The following is a 24015-nucleotide window of genomic DNA, read 5'->3' on the forward strand; positions in this document are numbered from 1 at the left end:
GAGTTCGAATATTACCTGGTTGACGTCGATCCGTGCACGAAATGTGAGTTTGGTGTTCGTCCGTACGTTTTGTACGGAAATGGTAGGAAGGCCGAGAAAATGAGAGAAAGAGAGAGAGTGAGTGTGCACGGGGTGTTTTGTGTGTGTGGTCCTCACTTGGTCACCAACCAAAACCAACAAAAGTAAACTTAGTCCTAATTGGGTCCAAACAATTAGGACTTAATATAATTGGCCCATTTCACACACTCACAATCCAACGCTCAAGGGTGAAATCGACATTTCACGCCATCAATAAAAATAATTCGGGACGGGTTGTCACAGTCATCCTACAATAATCCTCACTATGATTATGTGGCATATATGCTTAATGTGTTTTTAAATTTTGGACTTGTTGGATACTCTTTTTGCATTTTATCATTCTTTTATTATCTTATTCATGAATTTTCTACTAGTATAATTTTTTGTAAGTGTTAATATGCACTTATTTACAATATATACATGAAATTTACCTAAATCTGCTTAGGCGCCTGTCTAGACCCCACCTAGGCACTATGCGCTAGCTCGTTGCCAGACTAGTGCCTAACATTTTATAGAACCTTGACTAATTTAGTGACAATGTGGTGGTATGTATACATATACTAATTCAATATGACAATTTTTATTTAATTATTATTGAAGTAAAAAAATATTTTTTTAACTGATAGCAGGTCAGATACACATTAACGAACACAACACAATCAATAGGTCTTATAATGTTAAACCGTACGACAATATTTGTCTTAATTTATTCAGAACATAGACATAGGCGCCAGATAGACAAAAAACAAAAAGATAAAAAAAAATACTGACTAAACAAGAAAAACCGACTTGGCTGTGTGTGGAGTGAGAGGGCATAGCCATAGGCCATTGGACATACGAGAGAACTGAATTTTACTATGCATGTTTGGCGATGGAAGCAAAGCTGCTGCCATCGAATCCGCCATTGTTTTCCCCAACCCTTCTTCCCTTTCCCATTTCCATCGCATTCCCCCCTCGTACTCTCCAATCCCACAATCCCATTCCCACCGCACTCTGACTCTACCACCATCCACACCCTCCAAATCCAATTCCATTCCCGTGCCTAACCAAATGGACGACCCAAGTCCCACCCTTTTCATCACCGGCGGCCTCTTCTTGGAACCCACAATTCCCAATTCCCTGCTCAATTCCGTTGTGTCGTTTAAGAATAACTCTCCGTCTTCGGCTGTCGTTTCCGGGGCGGGTTCGTCGTACTGGTGTAGGCTGAGGGCGGTGGCCCGCGGTGGGTTCTTGTCCGTGAGCTTGAATAGCGATGGGGTTGTTCGGGAGTCTAAAGGGTGTTTGGTGCAGAATGGAGATGAAAGTTCGGAGGAGACAGCGGCGGCGGTGGTTACAGAGAGGAAGAGAAAGAAAGTTGGGGTTAGGAGTGGTAGGGCCATGAATACCACCAAGCATTTGTGGTCTGGTGCTATAGCCGCCATGGTTTCCAGGTCTGTGTTTTTTTGCCTTTTTTCATATTTTTCATTCCAATTTTTTTGGGGTAATTTGTGTAAATTGCATTTGAGATGGGTATTCACACACCCTTTTATCTCTCACACGCCCTGTTTATTTTTGTTCGTTGATATTCTTGAATTCATTCAATTCGACTGCCAAAAATTGAGAGCGTGAGAAGTAAAAATAGAGGTGTGAATAGCACCATCCTTGATAATATATATTGTTTAGAAGAATTATGGAATTGATTTTTCCACTAATATTATTTCAGTTGATTGTATAAATTTGTTGATTTAAGTAAGTTGATTTCCTATTACCTTATTTAGAATGGGAATTTTATGATTAGATGAATTGAACGAAACACGTAAATCGAAATTCAGAGAATTATGTTTCATTTACAATGTGGTTTTAGAGATTATCATATCGAACTCTAGAGTTTCTTTTTCGTTCTTTATATGTTGCTGACTGAAGCTTATTGTATCAGAACTTTTGTTGCACCTCTTGAGAGACTAAAGCTGGAGTATATAGTGCGCGGCGAACAGAGGCATCTATTTGAGCTCGTTAAGACAATTGCGGCTAATCAGGGGTTGAGGGGCTTTTGGAAGGGGAACCTAGTCAATATTCTTCGTACAGCTCCATTTAAAGCTATCAATTTCTATGCTTATGATACTTACAGAAAACAATTGCTCCGCTTCTCCGGAAATAAGGAGACCACAAATTTTGAGAGGTTCGTTGCTGGCGCTGCAGCTGGAATTACTGCTGCCACACTCTGCTTACCTCTTGACACGGTAAGTGAGTTTAGAATTCGTCCGTTTGGTCAATCACTAGCTGAAATGGGGTCGTTCTTCCAGGTAGAAATGGATATTCAAGTAAATGTTTAATTCCCTAATGTGGTGACACAGCTAAATGATATAATTTCTCCTTTTCCCTTCCATAACCTAGGCTAGTGTAAAGTACCTGTAATTGGGAGTGTTTAAAGAGGGTATGCTGTTTAACTTGGAATACCTTTGGGCAGAGAGATAGATTATAAGATCTTCTGAAATAACATATGATTTACTCGGAAAATGTTGGCCTTTTCCTCTTTTTGAATGCACTTTCTTAAAGCAGATTAGGATATTACTTGTTGGTGGTACATGAGATATATCCTTAGTATATGTAAGCAATTGTCATGTCGGTTCTAGAAATTGTTATAGTTCTGACTCCCTCTGGATCTTGCTCTTTGATGTATCTATCAATAGACTAAAACTTAGTAAAATAGAGAACTCGAAACATAAGATTTATACTGGTCCGGCATGACTTTTGCCTACGTCCAGTTGTAATTTCCCTGGGCAGAGAAATCACGGCTTCTTTGATTAATAATAGAGTTACAGTACTTTTGCAAAACCCTTGAACTAATCACCCGTAAACTCTCTCGGCTTTCTGTTCCAGTTATCTTCTAGGATTCCCAATCTAATTGTACAAGGAAACTTTGATTCTTTCCTAGTCCTTTAGGAAAAGAATCGGTGCACCTTTATTTTCCCTAGTACAATCCTAAACAAAATAAGACACTAACTTTGACGAGCCAAAATCCTAACAGAAATTACCTGTAGCATTGTATTATAGCAATAATTGAATCTAAAATCACTTTTCTAAATTCTTCTATATAGCCTTAATTCCGCTTGAATATAAAATTGGGCGTTGTGGATCTTGGAAAAGTATTTGATATGTCAAATACCCAGAAGAAAACTCATAAAAGTTCCGTAATTCAGATGATGTGTTGAATCCCTTCCTTGCTGAATGTTGTATTGTATGCACACTCTACACAACTTGTGCCACTGTGATATTTCCTGTGGTCATGCATAAATTGTTTGATATTTTTGGGTATGATGTTGCATAGATAAAGGATTTCTTTCGCATGTTGAACATGAGGTCTTCCTTTTGCAGCTTAGTCTGTTTTTAAGGAAAAAAAAATCATGGTTTGCCCTTCTAATTGAAGAAATACAAAGATTTCCTACCTGTAAGCCAAGCACTTTGCAGATCAAGATGGCATTGATTTTACCTTCTGAACTTCTGTGGCAGATCTAACTCCTAGGTTATGCCTGATGAAAATACGTAAAGTAAAAGAGAGTTTATGATGCTATTGATTGTACCCTACTATGTACTATCACACACAAATACTAACCCTAATGACCTATATCTAACTTAATTGTTGTGTGTTTCAGATTCGGACTCAGTTGGTGGCTCCTGGTGGGGAAGCCTTGGGTGGTGTGATTGGTGCTTTTCGCCACATGATCCAAACTGAAGGGTTCTTTTCGCTTTATAAGGGCTTAGTACCCTCCATTGCAAGCATGGCACCTGCAGGTGCAGTTTTCTATGGTGTCTATGATATATTAAAATCAACATACCTGCACTCCCATGATGGAAGGAAAAGAATTCACAAGATGAGCCAACAGGGGTGGGGTCGGAGTGCTTTGGACCAACTGGAGTTGGGACCGGTTCGGACTTTACTATATGGAGCTATTTCTGGTGCTTGTGCAGAAGCCGCCACATATCCATTTGAAGTGGTGAGGAGACAACTACAACTACAAGTCCAGGCAACTAAAATGAATGCCTTGGCAACTGGTATTAAAATAGTTGAACATGGAGGTGTCCCAGCTCTCTATGCAGGACTTATCCCCAGCTTGTTGCAGGTATGTCATTACAAGGATCACCATTTACTTAGCCATTTGTAGTGTTTTATGGAAGTTAATATGGTCAATTTGACGCTTCTGGAATCATAAACATGGTCATAGCTTCTGCATATAAATTCGATCGATTTAGCCAATTGGTTGTCATATTCTCATTTAAATGTCTTGGTTTCAGCAGCTTTGAAATTTTGGTAAACAGTATGGATTCATAAGTTCTGCTATTTGATTTTATCCTTTTTGTTTTTATCGTGTCTTTGCTCTTTTCCTATGGCATATGCTTTATAGGCTTTATGGGATGGTACGTGGCTCCCAAACTGAGTATTTCTTTCCAAATTTCGCCTTTCTGTGTTAGCCCCCAAGAAAAACAACATTCTTTTGTTGGCCATACTAAAATTTGATGTGCTTGTTTGGACTCATTTATTCCATTTCCGTAATATTCTCCATTCATTTCCCGTGTAGCATTTCTCTCAAAATTCAAGCATTAAGGCTATGCATTTGTTCTCATCTTCAGTGTTTTGCATTCTCAGGTACTTCCTTCGGCCGCAATAAGTTACTTTGTCTATGAGTTTATGAAGATTGTTTTCAAGGTAGAATGAAGAGATAAAATGAGTACATCTGAAGGTATACAATTGGAGGTTTCACGGGGAACTCAGTGAGGAGCAGCAGCTATATACTCAGAATCTTCTCTCAATTCATGCTAACTCATTTGCAAATCTAACTCTTTGGTCACTGCCGAAATTTGAGTTTCATTCCCAAGAAACAAGTTCATACAGATCGCGTCTGCTTTTCGCCCCTGCAGCGCGTGCCTACTAATGGGAGGTGATCTGCTGTTTGCTGCCCTCATTTACTTGCCCACTGTAGTTTGTACTGAATAAAGAAATTGTGGCACACTGTACAAAATTTAGTATTCCCAAATGCTCTGCAGCTGCAGGTGCGTGCTTATACTCTATATCTATATTTTTTGGTTATACAGGTGATGAATCTATTATAATTCTAACTCATTACTGTCGTCAGCCTTAATCCCCTCGTCTTAAGCATATAAATACCGAAAATTGTAATAAAAGAAAAGAAAAGAGTAGAAAAATGACGTCATTATTCCAAAGTTCAAACCACCTAGCCCTGTCGATAATCGCAAAGCCCTCCTTTCTCCTTCGAGTAGCAGTCCCATCTGCTCCGAATCGTCTTCGCAACCCCATTCCTGCATTCAAAAGATGCCGCCGGACGGCGACCTCTGCACGTGCTTCGCCTGCGAAAATGGTGGCGCCAACGGCGGGCACCACATATCCCCTGATCCGAACTGTGAGCATTGCAGGGAGTTCGATCCCTCACCCTCGTCGCTTTACTATTCTTCCTCGCTCGGATACGTTTCTGCGCCGCTGAGCGACTCGGAGAAGCTGCGGCGAGTCGTGACTGCTTCGATTAAGGGCTTCACCATCGGCGCCGGCCTCGCCATTTTCTCCATCCTAGCTCGGCTGAGACGACGGAAGCTCTTAGCATCTCTCAGGTGACAACCTCACCTAGCTTTGAATTTTCAGTAATTTAAATTTAACAGTGTAATTTGTTTAATTATGGTAATTAAGTAAAACTATGATCATTTACAAATAATGAAGCAATTGTTACTGCTCTGAAGGAGACGTTGAGATATGGTTTATTTCTTGGAACTTTTGCTGGCACATTTATTTCGGTGGACGAGATTATTTGTTCGTTGGCCGGTCACCTTAGGCAACTTCCTTGTTCTTCCATGATTCAAGTTCTTATTTTCGGTTTTAGATTCAATTTCTGTTTGCTGTGATTTACTTGATGTGTTTGGTTGTTACTCGTTACTCTAGTTCAGGACAGCCAAATGGAGGGCCATCTATGCTTCTTACCTGACTGAACATGCAGCATACGAGCTTGGCTATTTACATTCTTATGCGCACTGCTGTGTTAGCTTTTCAGTTTGGGATTAAAAGCAAACGGTTTGGTGGCATTTGTAAACCTCTCACTTGGGCTCATGGTGACATTTTCCTTATGTGTCTCTCTTCTTGGCAAATTTTGTACGTACCCTTTACTGCAAGACGCTGTTTTTTTTTCTTATTTTTTTTTTACTTCAAAATATTGTTAGCAAAGTCTTGAATGTTTTGACATGGATTATTTTCCCTCATTTTCGTGTTAAGGATTGTCTTGATGATGGAAATGCACTTCCATGTATACCTTTATGTGGAAATAAATAAAACTGACATGACTTTTGGATCTGTTTGTAAGTTCATCCCGTTGGTCTTCTAAGCAGATTTTACTACTAAGTCACAATATTTGATGGAAAATCTTGAAAAGTTATTTGTTTCTGAAGTTACAGTTTCCTTAACCCACTATGACCGTGACCGTTCCACCAAATCAACTAAAACTTGACGGATATTGTAGTTGGCTTTTTATTTTTTTTGTTAAACGATAGATGTTGTTAGATTAGATGATAGATTAGTTGACTTATTTAAGTTATGTCTCTTCGTTTTTGTGTGGTGTCCTTAACAAACTTAGAAATGTCTTTTTCAGAGTTTTATAGACCATTAAACTCGTGAAAGTTTTCTGATTACCATTACTTTAGACTGCACTACAGCTAAAAGGAGGAAAAATTCATTTCTCAGGTCTGCTTACATATTGAAGCAGGAAAGTTTACCTCCATCATACAAATCCTTTCTCAATAAACACGGAGGAAAGGATACAGTAATATTGTAAGGTGTCAAAGAGATTGCAAGTGGCATACCTTTTACTAATTGGGAAACATTGCAAATCGATTGGAACAAATATTAAACTCGATCCAGGCATGGAAGTTCCTTGCTTGGTATGCATCCTTCAATAATCATATTACTTTCTTTTCCTACCATGTGAAAACAATTTGAGTTTTTTTGTCATTCTTATCAAACTTCTTTAATTTAGACATTATTACTTTGGTTGATGCATCAACAGCTTTTATGTCTTAAGCTTTCACAATTCACGCAGATTGTACACAGAGATCAGTCATGTAGTGGACATATTTTTTCTTTCCTTATTCAAGCCTATAAGAGAGCATTGCCAGTTTATCTTCCAGTGTACCTGATTCCTGCCCTTATAGTTCATCGGCAAGATCTCTTGAAAGGTGATTCATCATATGATTTACTTTCTTGATTATCTTATTTTCTATACTGGTGATGCTTTACGAAGATGTGATCAAGTGCTATCATCTTCTGGTTGAAATTTCCAAGAAAACAGAATTGATTTGACTGGGAAGAAGTTTTCAGATTTACATTTGTGGCTTTCGGATTCACCACAAGTCATTTTGTTGGTAAGCTTAGATAGCAGCCTATGCATTACTAATTTAGGAACTGTCTTATTGTTAATCAATATACGACAGGTTTTGTGTAGCATGTATTTGACTGGAATAGGAATTTAAATCACTAGTAAATTTCTGGCGTGATTATGTATTACAAAGTGGAGCAACAGAAACATGTTGATCTATGATTGTTTATTCCCTTCTTATTTCTGTTGAAGAACTCCTAATTTTGTCTTGTTTTTACTCTGCTGTCTTCTTAGTGGTTGGCTATGCTGAGTACTGAGACTCTATCACCATCACCATTCTTTCCTATGATACTAAATTTCGTGTGTACGTATATGCATATTGGATTCCTATAATCTTGTCATGATTAAGCTACTTACAAAATATACAAATTGGATATGTGCGTTTGCGTTAGTGTAATCTTGGTTTTTGTTTATGCTCCCTATGTGTTTATATATGCAGGCATTACTCTGTACTACTAAAGGGCCTTCTTGGTACTGCAAGATCAAGCTTGTTTCTTTCTGTATATTGCTCATCTGCATGGTTAGCAGCTATTTTCTTCTATCTTACATTCTGATGGTACCATTTACATGAATACTGCTATTAGGAAAGATGTAGATGAGAACCCGGGAAGTGTCTTGATTCGGTTATTAAAACTGTCCTCCCTTTTATAACCTTGTGATAAGTGTTCAACATTATTTCTCCTTTGAAAATTTATTTCCATGGGGCATGAAGACCAGACGTAGGGACTGATGGAACTGGAACTGAAACACGGTACAAATTCTTTTAGAGAACATAGGAAGCCAATGGACATAGGATATAAAAGGGACCCAAGACCAGGCCACAGACTTACTTGAAACATAGTTGCCAAGGTGGCAATATCCCAAAACAATCGTGCAACGCCATGTGGGAAACTTAAAACATGCGGCGTCATGTTAGAGATTGATTATAATTTATACCAGATGGGATGTAATGGATTCTCAAGAACTTGGAGACTAGATTAATAAGACCGGTTTGTTCATGTTTCCTTTAATCTTCTCTGGGATAATAGTCCCCTGAACCATCGGCTACAGGACAGATTAGAGAATCTGATATTTCAAGGCATAAATAGGTTGCCATAATTTAGTGATGTTGGACAATTTACTGAAATAGAATTCGCTAATAGTCTGGGTTCACTTCCTCAAGGAACCCTGGAGGAGGGCAGTTGGTTTTTTTTCTTATCTTTTAAGTTGTTTTTACCCTGAAATCCCTCAACCCGCTTCACGAACATGGATTCGGTTCTTGTTATCAATTCAAAATGTTGAACCAATGTAGTTTAACCGCATTGTTACTTGTTATCCCTTCTAGTTTTGTTGAGAAAATTGATCTTACATTATTCAGAAAGCGCTTCTCTTGTTCTTCAGGGCATGGACATGCTTTCTGTTCAGGATTTTCAGGAGGTGTAACATACCAATGGTTGCAATGGGGACGGTATGAACTTTCTTCAACTCTTTTAATTCAGTTCCAAGATAAATTTAATATCTTTGCTCAACGAGTCTCAATCGTATTGGGCAGTTCCCGACTGGTCTAGCCTTGGCCATTGAGAAGAAAAGCAGACGAATTGAGATTTCACTCTATTGTTCTGCACAAGAGAGGGAAGTGTTCAGATCGAAATACTTGAATGTTCCCGATTGGGTTTTCGGCGTCCCACCTCCATCATGTGAAACCCCTCGCTGCAAAAATAGTAAGGGAGATTTCCTTTCGTGCCATAACTCACATTTTGTTACTAAAGTTGAAGAGAATTAATATACTTAGCGATTTTGACACTGTTGCGTCTCCTTCCGCACGAATACAAGCAATATTTTTTTTAATCTGATCTAAATTGCTGGGAGAGAGATTTAAACTCGAGTGCATGTACTCTCTATAGTCAATGCTAGTTCTACGTGATTCTTCGACTACTGTATTCAACGATCCTCAACGGTACGAATTAATGGTAAGACCAAACGAAAACATAAAAACTAAACAAAACCAAAGCATTCCAATTCATAATGCAAAAATCTGCAGTACAAATACCCTAAGTACAAGATGAACAAGAGCAAGTACGATCCACCATATGACCCGAATCACACTTCGTCTTCATGAAGCAGCATATTGGGTATTCCCTTACTAACCGGAAAGCGGCGACCGGTCTCAGGGCAAATAAGCGCACCCTCCTCGAGATGAAGCTCCAAAAGGGCATGGTGGAACTTGTGAAGAAAATCTTCAGAATAAAGCGTAGAAGGCTCAACCTCCTCAGGGAGCTCAACATAGCCCATACTACGAGCGGCATTGACAAGGGCCTTCCACTCGATCTTAGGGAACATGTTCCTGAGGAATTCAGGGTTGAAATCGACCGGCTTTTCAACCACCTTCTGTATTTCAATGCGCAGAGGGAAGCCGTTGGTCACGCCTTTGATGTTCGACGACAGCATGTTGTGGGTTAGCAGCCTCATCTTTCTTACTATCTAGCCTAAAATGCACGGTCAGTTCGTTTCGAGGACCTCAAGTCATAAATTAATACCAATCAGACACAAAAATGTTTCGTGTTTTCGCAATTAGATTCGGCAATGTGCCGTGTGTTTTTGCTTGTTCTTGATGTGGAAAAATGTACCAACTCAAACATTGGCTAAAAACATCTAAAGAGGAGGCTAAGGAGACAAATGAACATCAAATTCACCAAAATTTAAAAGGTTTATCTTCCAAAGCTAATTAAACAATGCAGATTTAATCCAACCACAGAGCTACATACAGAGTGCATAAACAGGGGCAGAATCGATTCTCCTAAAAGCACCTAACTTTTATATGCTTCTGATTCTCCGAAAAGTACAAAGGAGAAAATGGGGGAAGTTGGGTAAGCAAAATACCTGTGATTCTCCGAAGTGGGGTCTGCAATTTCTGGACGCCGGGAATTGAGAGAGAGAAGGGGAGAGAGAGTGCAGAGAGTCGGAGAGGGAGGTGAGCGCTTACGACTGTGGAAGGAGAAAACAATTAGGGTTTATTTCCTGGTAGAGTTACCTAAATAACCTTGCCTTATTTTTTCTAGGAGTTTCTTGGCTTCTAGGAATTAAATTTTTTTAGGGAAAATTTGAAATAGGTCTAATTTTATAGGCCTACTTTTGAAATAGGTTCAATTTTTAGTGATTTTTTACTTTTGAAATAAGTCCATTTTTTAGTTACTTTGGACCCATATAAAAAAATTCCCCCTAAAACATGTATTTTGAGGTTGAATTCATTTTAGACAAAATTGTTTACACGCCTTTTAGCTTAGTTACTTAAATAATGGAATAAAAATTTGACTTTTTGCAAAGCCTTGCTCTAATTGGAACTAACATGACCTTATAAGAACAGTTCTTACCATTTGTCCATTAAGCTTCTTAGAATCCAACGTGATTGTTCAAGAAAATTTGACGGATATTTATAAATCAAAAGACAAGATGGAGATTTTATACAACAATTTAATTCATCTTTCGTCTTTAAAATATGGATTATTCTTTGGGAATTTTAACGAAAAGCTCCCAGTACTGTTCACTTTAACGAAAAACCACATTTTAACACTAAAAAGTCAATCTTGGTACTATTCACTTTACCCTTTATTTTGTCCTTATCGTTAAAACTCAAAGTTTTCAAGCCCTTTTCATTAGTTTTCATTTATTCTTTTGTTTGAAAGAGATGAAGAGTTTGATGTGTGGTTAATTAGTCGATGATTGTGGGGCGTGTGAGATGTGAGGTGTGGGGTGTATGAGATGTGAGATATGAGGTGTGAGGGTAATATTGGAAAATACGTGCAGTGTGTTAAGAAAAAGTTTAATTTAAAAAGTAAATGTGGAGTGAATTAAGTATGTGGGGTGTAGTTAACAAAATGTGGGGTGTTAATAAAACAACCCTTTATTTAAACTTTTACATTTTGTCTGTAGAGCTTTTTACTTGCACGTTGAAATAAATGTTGAAAGTTTATGTTGGTTCTTGGTTATTCTTGTTGGAAAGCTGGAATACTCTTTATATATTGTTGTAGTTTCCCCTGAATTCCGTAGTACATCGCACATTTTAAATCAACCTGCAACTGGAATACTCTTGATGACCTCTGCGAATCTTTCGACTCGGGATGGTGAGCTGTTATGGTGAAGCCACCAGCTGATCAATTTAAAAAAAAAAACCTATACTGCATGTGGATGCAAATTTCTTCTTTCTTGATTTTAGACAAAATTGCACCTACAAAACAATTAACACCTTTAGTTAAGGCCAAAAGTCTCACGCGCCCACGATGAATTGGGGGGGCTTTGGCCGAAGAACCTCCGATGCCAAAGTTAGAATTTAGAGAGAAAAATGTTTAGAGAGTTTTTGGAGTTTTGCAAGAGTGTGGACCTAGTCTTTCAAAGAAAAATGGAGTCCTATTTATAGAGCATGGCCAGCCCTCATTGGAAGAGAGAGTGGCCAGCCCTTGGATGTTTTTTGGGGTGTAATGGTGATTAATTTGGTGATTAATGGATTATTTAGGAATTAATCCATTAATTAACCAAATTAATTTAATTTATATGGAAGGTTTTGAAGGTTATGGAATGATTTCCTTGTAGAGGATATGGAGTAAAGATGAATAAGATAAATTTGAACTTGTTACCTATTTTGGGCACTCTTGACTCGGTTGATGGATGATTCTCCGCTGCTCGCGTGTAGGAAACTCGGTGTGTCTCGAGGATAATTTTGTCCTCTTCACCTAAAAATCCACGTGTCACCTCTTGATTATTTTTTAGCTCCACACTGCATTAGGAGATAAAGAATTAAAAAGTTTAAGTGCTTTTGTCAAATTTATAAGCTATTTGATATAGAACTAACAGCTGGGTCTTCTGCTGTGGTAGCTGATGCCGAACCTTACACTTGAAAATTGATATCAAACTTTGACAAAATTGTTGATTATTAGTCTTTGATACCAACTTCGTGAGACTTTCCATCAAAACTAACCACGTGACATGAACATAATTAAAATGGGTTTATGTGCATTTCCCGTGACACGCGTATGAACACCTTTGAAGAACCAATGCTCCAATTTTTTCAATTTAAATACCAATTTTGTTAAACTTTAAATTCATGAACCAAGGTTACAATTTAGTCCTAGAACCAATATGTGGCCCATTGGTATAATACCGCATTTTGTGGGTTTGGAAGATGAAATTTAGTTTTGTAAACAACAAAATTAATTGATTTCTACTCACAACAAATTACAATTGTGCTTATAGTCACTTAAATACAATTAAATCAAATAAAAGTAGACCATTAATCTTGATTGGGTTGATATTAGCTTGATATGAACACCCACCACTTGTACAGAGCAAACCCATAAACTGTGGCATAAGCAGCCAATCTCAGAGGATACTTTCTAAATCTGCAAAAGTATATAATGCTCTTACAAGTCAGAACTCAGGGACTGCCTTATAAACCACTAATCTTTCTCCGCAATCAGAAAATTGTTATTCGCACTCCAAAAATCTAATTGTGCGCCCCAAACTTTCAATATTTAAAAAAAAAAGATACTCTTACAAAAAATACACAATTAGATTTTTAAAGTGCCATTGATAATTACCTTAATTAATTCACATTATGATTTTCTTGAAGGTCTATGAATTGATAACATATGAACCCATGAACAAGAAATCTAGTTCGATATATCTGAGTCATGCGAAAATTATGTACAAAGAGCCACTTAGTACGGTATAGTGATATTCCTCTTCATTTGTAAGTGAGAGATTGTAGATTCGATTGTCGCCAAAGACGAATTTGAACCATATTATTGCTACCCATCGTGAGACTTAGCCCACTTCCTCACCGACTTAGTGTAGATAATAATAATATCGTTTGTTAAAAAAAAATGTACAAATACAGATACCATATTAATCAACCACGAGTCCCAAAAGTTTAAGCTGTCAAGAAATGAACTGAGAGTATAGCAACCATAGGGAAGCAACCTAAAAATTGCAAATATGCAAAACAACATGCTCACGAACCAAAAGAGCGGGTCATATTTATTTACTTTTTAATACAACGATATATTTATACTAAAGAGTAGGGTAATACATTGCCTTCAAACTCGTCATTCACGAGATTTGAATATAAGACATCTTCCGTGAAAGTAAAAAAAATGTAATTAGATCGTAATACTAAGTGATACAACAACCAGTCTTATTAAATACATACAACTCTAGTTTATATAATGTTTGATGAGGTTTTTGTTTTGCAAATTAACGTTTAATAAGGTTAGATAACTAAAAGTTGTTTGTATTATAATTAAAAGATTTTCGACGTGAAAGTATACATTTCACTTTGGAGTGGGTCAAAACTATCGGTTAAAGAAGTACAATATAATACAATAAAAGTGAAAATTGGTTGAATTTAGGGTTGTAAACAAGCCGAGTCAAACTGAATATCACTCTACTTAAGCCTTGTTTGTTTAAATTTTTTCGAGCTCAAGCAAGGTTTGGCTTAGTTCTTAGACAAGCCGAGCTCAAGCGAGCTTAAAATTTTCAAGCTTGGTATCACTTTTGAGCTTCCAATTCAGCCTAATGGACTGAAAAGTTGGGGTCAAATAATTTTTCTTTTTATACAAGCAATATTTTTACCAACTTCAAATACAAGGCCTTGCATCAATCAATCAAATCATAGAACACAATATAGACATAGAATACAAATCCGTATGCATTAGTCAATTCGAGGAACTCCAAACATTATTAATTGGAAAACACCACCCCACAAAAACCCCATAATTCTAAACAACTAACCTTGTTATTAGTCCAGATCTTTGGGCAATTTCAGAGGCTCTTTCCTCGAACGAAACCGGAGAGGTCCACCGCGAGAAGTCGCGGCCAAAGTAACCCCAATCAGGCAAAAGCAGCCCAGCAATTCCCAGCACACCAACCACGTACGTTAACATCATCTTCTTCAAGGACTGAGTACATATTCCAACTACCACTATTACTACTGCTAACCAAACAAGTGAAGACCTGAAAACGGCATCGTTTGCCATGGAAGTACTTCAGAGACAGAGACCAGAGGAAAGATTAGTGAAAGCGACAGAGACGAAGGTGGAGACGATGGATGGGAGTAATAGGAAGGACTAGTGTGGGGGTGGGGATGGAGGAAATGGGCATGGTTGAGTGGTGGTAGCGGCCATGCCACAGCAAAGTTCTGAGGATTTGCTTCACAAAATTAAGGGTAGAGAAGTGGTTAGGAAATGCTTTCAATGCAAACCCAGCTGTGTTGTTATAAATGCATTTTATATTGTTACCTCTCTTTCTGGGCATGTATGCTTTTGCTTAGCCGTGAAATGCAGGGGGAACGCCGCGTAACCCCCAAGTTTTACACCTTTTTTGGGAATTTGATCTCTTCTTCTTCTTGTTTTTTTATTTTTTATCTTATTTTTTTTAATGTGGGAATGGTTGTCACTTGGGCCATTTCCAACCTAAAACGAATTCTCTGATCCTTCAAGTTATTAATATTTTAATAAACAGTACATGATCATATTTATCTTTATCTCCAACCGAGGGCCAAGGGACTCGTTTTATTCTTGTCACAAAAAACCGTCTCCAACCAAGGGCCAAACATAATTTATTATTTAAATTAAAAAACTATAACAACTTATATTTTAAAACTAAAAATTAAATGGTGTAGGAATGGTGAAAAATTTGTGAGGAATGGTGAATGAATGGTTTAGGTATTTATGGGAAAACAATTTGGCACAAAAAAAAAAAAAAAAAAAAATTTGAATCCAACGATAACTAGCATCAGTTAGCCTTTGCATTTGAAAATTTGGCCTAGCATTCCTGTTGGATATAATTGACAGGAATATATTATATTGTTGTCGATTATATCCGATAGGAATACTCAAATTTTTGGTCTAGCCCGAGGCTGGCTGGCTCATTTGGGCCAACCGGTTGGCCCTTTGACCCTTTTTTGTCCAGTGGGGTCCACGAGCCATTTGGCCTAGCCCTCGGTTGGAGACGGTTTTCGGGCGTTTTTGGGCCCTCTAGCCCTCTGGACCTTTCGGTTGGAGATGGTCTTAATACTATAGTTGAGTGATGATTCTCTTTATCTATAAGTGAAATGTCCTCAGTTTGAATCTTGTAGATGGTGAATTCAATATTAATTTATTTCCCTGTTTATTGTTTTATGTCAAAGTGGGCATGGTCTTTTATTTTGGCCTAGACAAGTTCGGGTTGTCGGTTTTGTAATTTAAAAACTAAATCAGATAATTAAGTGCCATTTATTAGTATATTCTAGTGATATTTATCTTCACTTTAAGTAGAAGATCTTGGTTCGATCAAATTTTGTGAATGACGAGTTCAAAACCAATTTATTATAGCTGATCCATCGTGCGATTTAGCCCAAATTTCCTACCTCTTGGTATAAATACATCATTATGTAAATCAAATAAACCATTTTGTTTTTAATTTTTAATTTTTTAAAACTAAAAACTTGTTTGTAATAGTTTTCTGTTTCAAAAAAATAAAAACCAAAAAATATTTTTCTAAGTTTTAAAAATTGATTGATTTTGATTTTTAAAATAAAAAATAAAAATTAAGAGGTCATTTGATAACCATTTCGTTTTCCTTTCACTTTTATGAAAACTAAAATCTTATTTGGTAACTATTTTTAGTTTTCAATCTACAAAATGAAAACTCATCACCAAATTTTTAAAACTCAAAATAGTAGTTTTCAGTTTTTTGCTATAAAAAAAAAAAAAAATTCAGTTTTCGAACTTTAAAAAAGTGAAAATAAAAGTTCAAAACGAAATAATTATTAAATGCCCCTATATATATTTATGAAGGGATCCTGTTCGGGCAAAGATTTCTCTGGAGAAGGATCCTCGGACCTCAGCACAACTCCCCAAGGGATTAGCACTTTGGATGTGTAGTCGGGCTCTTGCTTGTTGATGTGCTACAAGAAGAGGACAAAGTTAGTTCTGAAATGTGTCTTTGTGGGACCTTAGGTGTAGACCTTGAGGCTTGCAATCAAAACTATATAGGGTGCTTTGAAATTATAGGATGCTTTGAAATTAAAAAATATATATATATATATATATATCTTGCTGTATAATGGCATGGTTTGAAATTTCAAACAATTTGTGGTGCCATGGAACCTTACATTATTCGGGAATTCAGCCACCCCAAGCTCAAGCTTACTTCATTTTCCATCTCTCTATTTTTCTTTCTATATATATTCTCTCGCCTAGCTAACCAGCAAGCTCTAACCTCTTCAATAAAGGGGACTATTAGTTTCATATTACTCTTGTTTTGATTAACTAGTTACTTTCATTGAATTAATCTTGAACTCTAGATTAAAGCTAGTTTTTCGTATTGTCTACTGCCCGAGCTTTCCACGAAAGCGTGAGTGTTTTCTTCTTCCTATGTTTTTCGTATTAGTAATTTGATTACTTGGGAATGCTATTTCCTATGTTTTACCTTGCAAGTGTTTTCTTCAACTACATTATTACAATCTATTTGATATTGATTTGTGTGATTTGGCTCATACGTAAATGGGGTGCCTTGTAGTTGCAATTTCTTTTTCTTAGGAGTAAACATAATCAAATTGTCGATGCAATTTCTACCGTCTCTTGCTTTGACGAAAATGCACCTGCAAAACAATCAACACATTTGATTAAAGACCTAAACCTCACGAGCCCATGAGGTGGGAGGGGGTTTAGGCCAATGGATCTCTGATGCCTAAGTTTCTCTGAAAAGAGTATGTGTTTAGGGCTTTTAGGGGTAGCAAAAGGTTACTGAAATTGGGTAGAGGTGGAGGTATTTATAGGAGGAAGGGCTGGCCATGGTGTTAGGGTTTTACCATATACATGGCGACATCCTATTGGCCAAGGTATATGAGGAGAATATTCTCAAGATATTAAATATGAAATAATATTTTGAGATAATGGTGTAAATATCCCTAATTAATTGATTTAAATAGGGATTACTTACTTGAATGGAGTCAATCTTCAATTGGGAATGTATTAAATATAGGATTTGGTATTTAATTCTTATCTTTAATGCCTTAATTTTTTCTTGCCATGGGCAAGTGAGATGTGGGTAGTCGTATTCAGCTACTTGAGACCTTCAAGGGTGTTGAGCTGCTGGTGGGAGTATTTGAGAAGCCTGCTCATTCAATGAGGGCAATCTTGTATTTCTTGAGCAAATGTCCATGTGTCACCTCTAGAATTTTTGACATTATTTTAGGCTCCACAAATGCCCCCACACTTGTTGTGCTACATGTAGGAAAAGGGCAGTAGGTGTAGAAGTCCCAAGCTGCATGGGTGTGTAGAGTTGTTTCCCAATTTGATGCGTCTCTTTCTTTGACTTGGAGATAGACTCTTCTAGGAGAAGGAAACCAATTGCCCCCAACACCTATTTAATTATGCCTTAAGCAGAGGATTAAATAAATTTGGAGAACAATCTTCATTCCAACAATGAACACCTATTTCACTTGCCCTTGTGACTGAAAAATGAGGGTGGTTTGGATTATGTGATCTTTGCTCTATAAATACTACGGCTCTCTTAAAGCTTTGAATGGTTGTTATTACTTCTAATTCTCCATGGAGTGTTTATTTAAAGAGCGATTTGAGTTGTATGGTCGTTTATACTCTACTTGTTATAAGCGATCTTATATATGGCCTAGTATTAAATCCATTGTCCATATCTTGTTTCAAAATTATCAGTGGGTGGTTGGGAATGGTTCTAATATTTCTCTTTGGGTTGATAAGTGCTTGTATACACCTATTGTGGAGGTTGTTGGTGCTTCTGAGCTTGCTTATTCTCTATCTCGCACTAAGGTCTCAAACATAATTCGTATGGGAAAATGGGTTATTCCTTCAATTTTTTCTTCTACTCTTCCAAAGTTGGCTAAAGAGATTTTAGAGATGCCTTTTCCAGTTGATGAGAAAAATGACGTGTTAATTTGAGAAGCTTTTACATATGGAGTTTTTTTCGTTTTCTAATGGCTATGAAATTGTTCGTCATCGGTTTCCTGTTAAGAGTTGGGCTTCCATTATTTGCGTCATTTCATTCCACCTCAACACTTTATTTTAGTTGTGAATTTGCACAACGTGTTTGGTTTTGGCTTGCTACTCAGTTTGGCACTATTCTTCTGCTTACGGGTTCCTTTTCGGATTTATAGCTTGCTTTTGTGTCAAAGCGGTTTTCTCCACAACTTAGAATGTATAGCTAGCATTAGGGTCTTTCTTATTAATGGCTAATTGGAAGATGCGTAACAAAGTGAAGTTTGAAAGTAAGCCTCAATCCTTTTCACACCTTTGTCATTCTACTTTGGCTTGGATTAGGCAGGTTGGAGTTTTCACTCATGGTCATTTACGTGGTATTTTGGATAAGCAACTTTTCGCCTCTCTTGGAATCTTTGCTGAGTCATATAAAGCTTATTTAGCTACTATTCTTTGGCACCCTCTTCCATTCCTTGGGTCAAAGTGAACATAGTTGGCCTTACTAAAGGTAACTCGGGTCCTATAGCTTGTGGTGGGGATTTATGAGATTTTGTGGGTTATTTTCTTTATGGTTTCTCTTTGAGCTTTGGGTATACTTCTGATAGGATTAAAAGCACACCACAAAGTAGCACACAAAAATCCTATTGATTTTCCTTATTAACACTAAGATTTTTCAATTGTAGCATATGAAAATAAGGGTCTTTCCCGCAGAAGATTGTTTTATCTAACTACTTAAAATGTCACAAAAACTGATTGCTGTCCCAACTGACCAGCCACCGAAAAATAATTATTAGACCAACTTACACTTATCTAAAGTCTACGAAATTTTATTTGAACACATTAGACACACAGAGCTACACTCACACAAAGTTTTAGGATTTTTGGAGTTGATTTGCTATTTAAATTAAATATAACAAAAACAGGACAGAAATAAAGTTTAAGTAGTTCACAAATTAAGAAAAACGAGTTAAGGGAATTGCTATCCACCACCAAATAATCATGCAAACATGTTATGTTTCATTCAAATTCCTTTTATTTCCGGGTGAAGATGCTCAAGTTGGCTCAATGTTAGAACTCAACCTATTACTCTTTCTTATGTAGTATGTTAAGAGAATGACGTTTTCAACTTAACTTAGTCCCTAGCAAGCAATCTAGAATGACGTGGTCATAGATTTAACAAGTATAAATCATTAAGACGAAAAGAGTTTGAGTCATCACAAGGCATCGTAAGTACTGGCGTTGTCTTACTTATCCTAGAAATTGGTTCACATGTTAATCACAATTAACAAGTACTACTCTAGAACATATGTAGATCCTCATTCGACAAGGGCAGGCACACACATATTCATAGCGTTAGAATCCTAGATATGCTTACTAAGTATGCATCCGTAGAAAACACATAAAGAATTCATCAATGAGACAAGTAGTGAATCAATTTTCATCAATTCATAAAAGTAATTCAAACAAAATGTCATAACAAACTTACAATCATATTCGGGGCTTCAAAACAGCCCCTAACTACTAAAAATTTAGTTACACATTATTATCAAATAAAACCGAAAGAAAGACATGAGTTTGATAAGATAAAACCGAGAGAAGAGAATGCCAAGATTTCCTCCTTCCTTTCCTTCCTTTCCGCAAAGCTGCCTTGTCCTCTTTCTTTTCTATTTTTTTTCCTTTCTCTTCTTTTTCCCACCCTACACCTGCACCGTTTCCCCTTTTTAACTTGGTGCCCCATTTTCTTCTCCTTAACTCACCCACTAACAACCATTTAGTGATGGCAATAAGTGAGAGGAAATGGTAAAACAATTGTAACTCTTTGGGTAGCCTTTATGCCAATTACTCCCAATTAATCCTCATCTTTATTTTCATTTCCTCTGATATTTGAATAGGTATCAGCTGGCTTGTTCTTGGCTGCATCAATTTTTGCTGCTAGATTTATTGGGTTTATTGCTTTCATTGCAGTTACAAACTGCCCAGTCTCTTGTGAACCTTTCAGTGTTAAAACATCCATAACTTCTTCTACAAAAATGATATTAACAATCTGTAAAATGCTCCCGAAAATATACATCCGTAGCTTTCCAAGTATATAAGTCTCATTTCTAATTCATTTTAAGCTGTTCACAACTTGCTTCCAAAGTCAGCTGACCTGCACAGGCAGTTTTGACGAATTTGTTACTTAAAATCCAACTTGTGCTATTTTTCTTTTCTTTGCTTGACAAATCTTAGAAAACACAAAAACAAAGTAAATTGCTCAAAAATATAAGGAACTAACTAAGAAAAGATAAGTGAATTTGATGTAAAGTACATATAAATATGGGCTTATGAACTTCTTTCAATTGGAGCTTCATGCTGTCATCCTTACTGTGGAGTTGGCTCATGTGCAGGGTTGGCAAAATTTATGGTTGAAGGTGACTCTTCTAGCATGATATCTTACTTTGTTTTAGGTTCCTTTTTTCCTCCTTGGTCTCTCTAGACGTTTGAAAAACTATATTTCCCGGTTGCAGCACAAGGTATTCCATTGCTCTCACACATTTCGAGAAAGGAATGCAATTGCTGACAAATTAGCCTATTTAGGGCTTCTAGTTCCTTTTCTCCTCCTTGGTCGCTCCAGATGTTTGAAAAACTATTTTCCCGATTGTAGCACACAATATTCCGTTGCTCTCATACATTTCTAGAAAGGAATGCAGTTGCTGAAAAATCAGCCTATTTAGGGCTTCTTTTATCTTCACTTGTTTGGCATGTCACATCTCCCAAAGAGATTCTTCATTTTCTGCATATAGATTTCTTAGGTGTGCCTACCCACATGTTTATCTCCCCTTCTTAATATGTGATTTTCTTTTTTACCGAATCTTTTTGGAGTTTTCTTTTTGTTTTGCAGCTTGTCTTGTAAGTTCTTACCATTAGGTTTTATTTAGAATGGTTTGGTCCTATGTCCCCCTTCTTTTTCTTGTATTTTCTTTTCCAAGAAGGGTAAAGTTTATGTCTCCGCCCTCGTTTTCTTGTATTTTCTTTTTTAAGAGGGTAAGGTGTATGTCCCCGCCCCTTCTTTTTGTGTATTTTTTTTTTGCTTTATGAGGGGTAAGGTTTATGTTCCCTGTGACTAAATGTAACTTTTTTCTCCTAAAAAATCTTTATAATTATATAGAAAAAAATATAAAAATTAAAACATTACAAAATATCGTCTTTTGAAATGCCGTAGGCATAAAATTGTCTTCCTCATCGTCGTCGCCTGTGGAAATTGAATCCAAATTAAATCTCGAATTTGAAAGAGACACCAAATCCATCTCTAGTTGGACACGACAGCGATGGTGGGAACTAAATTAACGGGCTTGGCAACATCAACAACATAGTCTCTCCTGCTTACATTTTAATTTTCACTATTTGTTTTCTTCAATTTTCCTTTGAACCAACATTCACCAAAATGCAATTTCTCACAAGTTTTGCAGCCTTCTTTTGAACCTTTCTTGCCACCATTTTGTTTCATAACAATGACAAATCCATCACTAGACTTTGCATTCCCCTCTATCTCCTTCTTCCAGTATTTCTTTGCAACCATTAGCTTGTAAGCTATTCCTAGGTTGAATGCTAAGATTATTAAAAGCCTTTTCTGTAACTTGTCATTCTCTGCTCAAATTTCTTGACGTTGCTACTACTTGAGTAGGGTCTATTCCATCAATCTTCCTAGTCCCCTCAATCACATACACAATATTATCATAGCAGTGGACACTGGAGCTCGCAGCTGGCTCCAGATCCAGTCGTTTAACTGGTTGATTCAACTCGTTCTTCGTCGAAACTCAGTCAAATCAGAATCACAGTTTATCGCCCCAAAATCAGATCAAACTAGGCTCTGAGGCCATGTCAATGTTAGTGTTTAGTTTTGTATTTTGATTTTACGAATTAGACGCAAAGAAATCAACAAAAGCTTGATTCAAATTCAAGCAGCAAGAAGAAGAAGGAAAGAAGGAAATAAGGAATGAGATGTTGCTTGTATTTCTATTAGATTCGGTCACATCAGCACAAGGAATGTGTGGGAGACATAGCCGTTGCAACCAAAATATTCATAATATCCCGATATTTCTATCGAAATTTCTGTGTTTTTAGACTACCGATATTTTTTTGGGCTACCGATATTTCAGATATTAACGATATTTTAAACCTTGCTAAGTCACTCATATATATAAATGATTATGGTGTGTTTAAACTTCTTTCATTAATTACTACATATTTTCTACACTCACAATGTTTGCCGGCTCGCTATATAATCAACTTAAATCAATTATATCTATCATGCAATGCATTTCCTTCTAATTTTTTGTGATAAACTAATAGATAATTGACTAAATAAACATCCTGCAAAGTTTTAATAAAAATTTTCAAGTTTTTCTTACAATTTCCGTGATTTTTATTTAATTTTTATCGATATCAATAATATTCCGATATTTCTATCAAAATTTCCATGTTTTTGGACTACCGATATTTCCGATATAATCGATATTTTATACCGTGGTTGGAACTAACCCCCAAACCACATGACTTGGTCACGTGCACAGCACACGGACCACTTAAGTTACATAGCTGCTATGACAACAGGCACAAATCTAACGATGTAACATGTTCTAATCCTAGCCGATCATTACACCTTAGAACTCTCAAGAACTACAGACTCGGAAATTGAAATTTTACAAAGTGCAATACGCTAAATGCTTAAATCTTAAAAAAAAAAAAAAAAAAAAAGAGCTTAAATCTTAAAAATAATAAAGAAAACTATAAATCTAACGATTTAACATGTTATGCTACTTAGTACCACGGTCTATTAACATTTCTCTTCACTTGTAAGTGAGAGGTCTTAGGTTCGATTTTTGCCAAATGCGAATTTGAACCACATTATTTTTAGCTCATTATAAGGTTAAACTCATCTCATCCCCTTAGTGTAGATAATATCATTTGTTTTAAAAAAAAACATGTTGCAATCCTTGTCCTCTGTCACGCTATGGTGTTTTTTTTTTCTCTTCTTCTAGTTGAAAAAAAATGAAAGCTTTACATAAATAGTTCCTTTTCTAATTTTCTTGTAACAACCCGTCTATAATTTTACTATATATATTTTTTTTAAATTGTGAAATGATCAAAACGCCTTTAGAGGGTATGTGTCAATTTTCATTAACTTAGTAGTCAGGATATGTGTGAAATATTAATTAGTATGTTCTCTTAGTACTTGTCATTACAAACGACTGAACATAGTTACACAGGCATAGCGAAAATTGGAACTAGAAAGATTTTACAAAATAAGTATCAATCATTTTATTCAAAGTAGAGGGAAAAGATAATAACAGTAGATATAAAATATTAATGATAGAATATAATAATAACAAAATAAGAAAGAGAGGAAGTGTGGAGAACCATCGAGAAAAAGAAAGAAGGGAAAATGGGAGAAGGGGAATTTCGCGGGGGAAAAGAAAAGGAGGGGGAGAGGCCATTTTCTTCTTCTTCCTCCTTTACTCACTTCATCCCTTGTAAACTATTTTCAACATAACTTCCTCATACGATAATGAAATCACACG

General features: G+C 36.6%; 3 protein-coding genes and 1 pseudogene across 7 annotated transcripts; 2 read left to right on the forward strand and 2 right to left on the reverse strand.

The window, feature by feature from the left end:
- Positions 1 to 841: 841 nt before the first annotated feature.
- On the forward strand, positions 842 to 5176 carry LOC126604078 (probable mitochondrial adenine nucleotide transporter BTL3). Its single transcript, XM_050271159.1, has 4 exons — positions 842 to 1508; positions 1994 to 2297; positions 3711 to 4178; positions 4703 to 5176. The coding sequence occupies exons 1-4, from the start codon at positions 940 to 942 to the stop codon at positions 4769 to 4771; spliced, it is 1410 nt and encodes a 469-aa protein (XP_050127116.1). The 5' UTR covers positions 842 to 939; the 3' UTR covers positions 4772 to 5176.
- LOC126604080 (uncharacterized) lies at positions 4977 to 9269 on the forward strand (annotated as a pseudogene).
- A 193-nt stretch (positions 9270 to 9462) lies between these two features.
- Positions 9463 to 10501, reverse strand: LOC126604079 (multifunctional methyltransferase subunit TRM112 homolog A-like). 3 transcript variants are annotated; one of them, XM_050271160.1, is made up of 2 exons: positions 10347 to 10501; positions 9463 to 9952 (listed from the first exon to the last, which is right to left on the reverse strand). In XM_050271160.1, exon 2 carries the CDS (start codon positions 9933 to 9935, stop codon positions 9567 to 9569), a length of 369 nt encoding a protein of 122 aa, XP_050127117.1. In that variant the 5' UTR covers positions 9936 to 9952; positions 10347 to 10501; the 3' UTR covers positions 9463 to 9566. The 3 variants fall into 3 exon arrangements, with proteins under 3 accessions (XP_050127117.1, XP_050127119.1, XP_050127118.1); XM_050271162.1 differs by having other exon boundaries at positions 9463 to 9947; positions 10347 to 10477; XM_050271161.1 differs by having other exon boundaries at positions 9463 to 9983; positions 10347 to 10477.
- Positions 10502 to 11333: 832 nt separating this feature from the next.
- LOC126602165 (signal peptidase complex-like protein DTM1) lies at positions 11334 to 14724 on the reverse strand. Of its 3 annotated transcripts, none has more exons than XM_050268995.1 (3): positions 14250 to 14724; positions 12098 to 12237; positions 11334 to 11592 (listed from the first exon to the last, which is right to left on the reverse strand). In XM_050268995.1, exons 1-3 carry the CDS (start codon positions 14492 to 14494, stop codon positions 11450 to 11452), a joined length of 528 nt encoding a protein of 175 aa, XP_050124952.1. In that variant the 5' UTR covers positions 14495 to 14724; the 3' UTR covers positions 11334 to 11449. The 3 variants fall into 3 exon arrangements, with proteins under 3 accessions (XP_050124952.1, XP_050124953.1, XP_050124954.1); XM_050268996.1 differs by having other exon boundaries at positions 11334 to 11691; XM_050268997.1 differs by lacking the exons at positions 11334 to 11592; positions 12098 to 12237 and adding an exon at positions 12649 to 12859.
- Between the last annotated feature and the right edge of the window lie 9291 nt (positions 14725 to 24015).

Source organism: Malus sylvestris, chromosome 15 (genome assembly GCF_916048215.2).
Source record: "Malus sylvestris chromosome 15, drMalSylv7.2, whole genome shotgun sequence".
Lineage (NCBI taxonomy): Eukaryota > Viridiplantae > Streptophyta > Magnoliopsida > Rosales > Rosaceae > Malus > Malus sylvestris.

Coding starts and splice junctions, on each gene's coding strand:
- LOC126604079 (XM_050271160.1), bottom strand. CDS start 9,935: ATGAGGCTGCTAACCCACAACATGCTGTCGTCGAACATCAAAGGCGTG.
- LOC126602165 (XM_050268995.1), bottom strand. CDS start 14,494: ATGGCAAACGATGCCGTTTTCAGGTCTTCACTTGTTTGGTTAGCAGTA. Junction 12,238..14,249: donor AGATCTGGACTAATAACAAG/GTTAGTTGTTTA, acceptor CTCCTAATGCAG/TGTGGAGCTAAAAAATAATC. Junction 11,593..12,097: donor GTCAAGAGTGCCCAAAATAG/GTAACAAGTTCA, acceptor TCACCATAACAG/CTCACCATCCCGAGTCGAAA.
- LOC126604078 (XM_050271159.1), top strand. CDS start 940: ATGTTTGGCGATGGAAGCAAAGCTGCTGCCATCGAATCCGCCATTGTT. Junction 1,509..1,993: donor ATAGCCGCCATGGTTTCCAG/GTCTGTGTTTTT, acceptor TTATTGTATCAG/AACTTTTGTTGCACCTCTTG. Junction 2,298..3,710: donor TCTGCTTACCTCTTGACACG/GTAAGTGAGTTT, acceptor TGTGTGTTTCAG/ATTCGGACTCAGTTGGTGGC.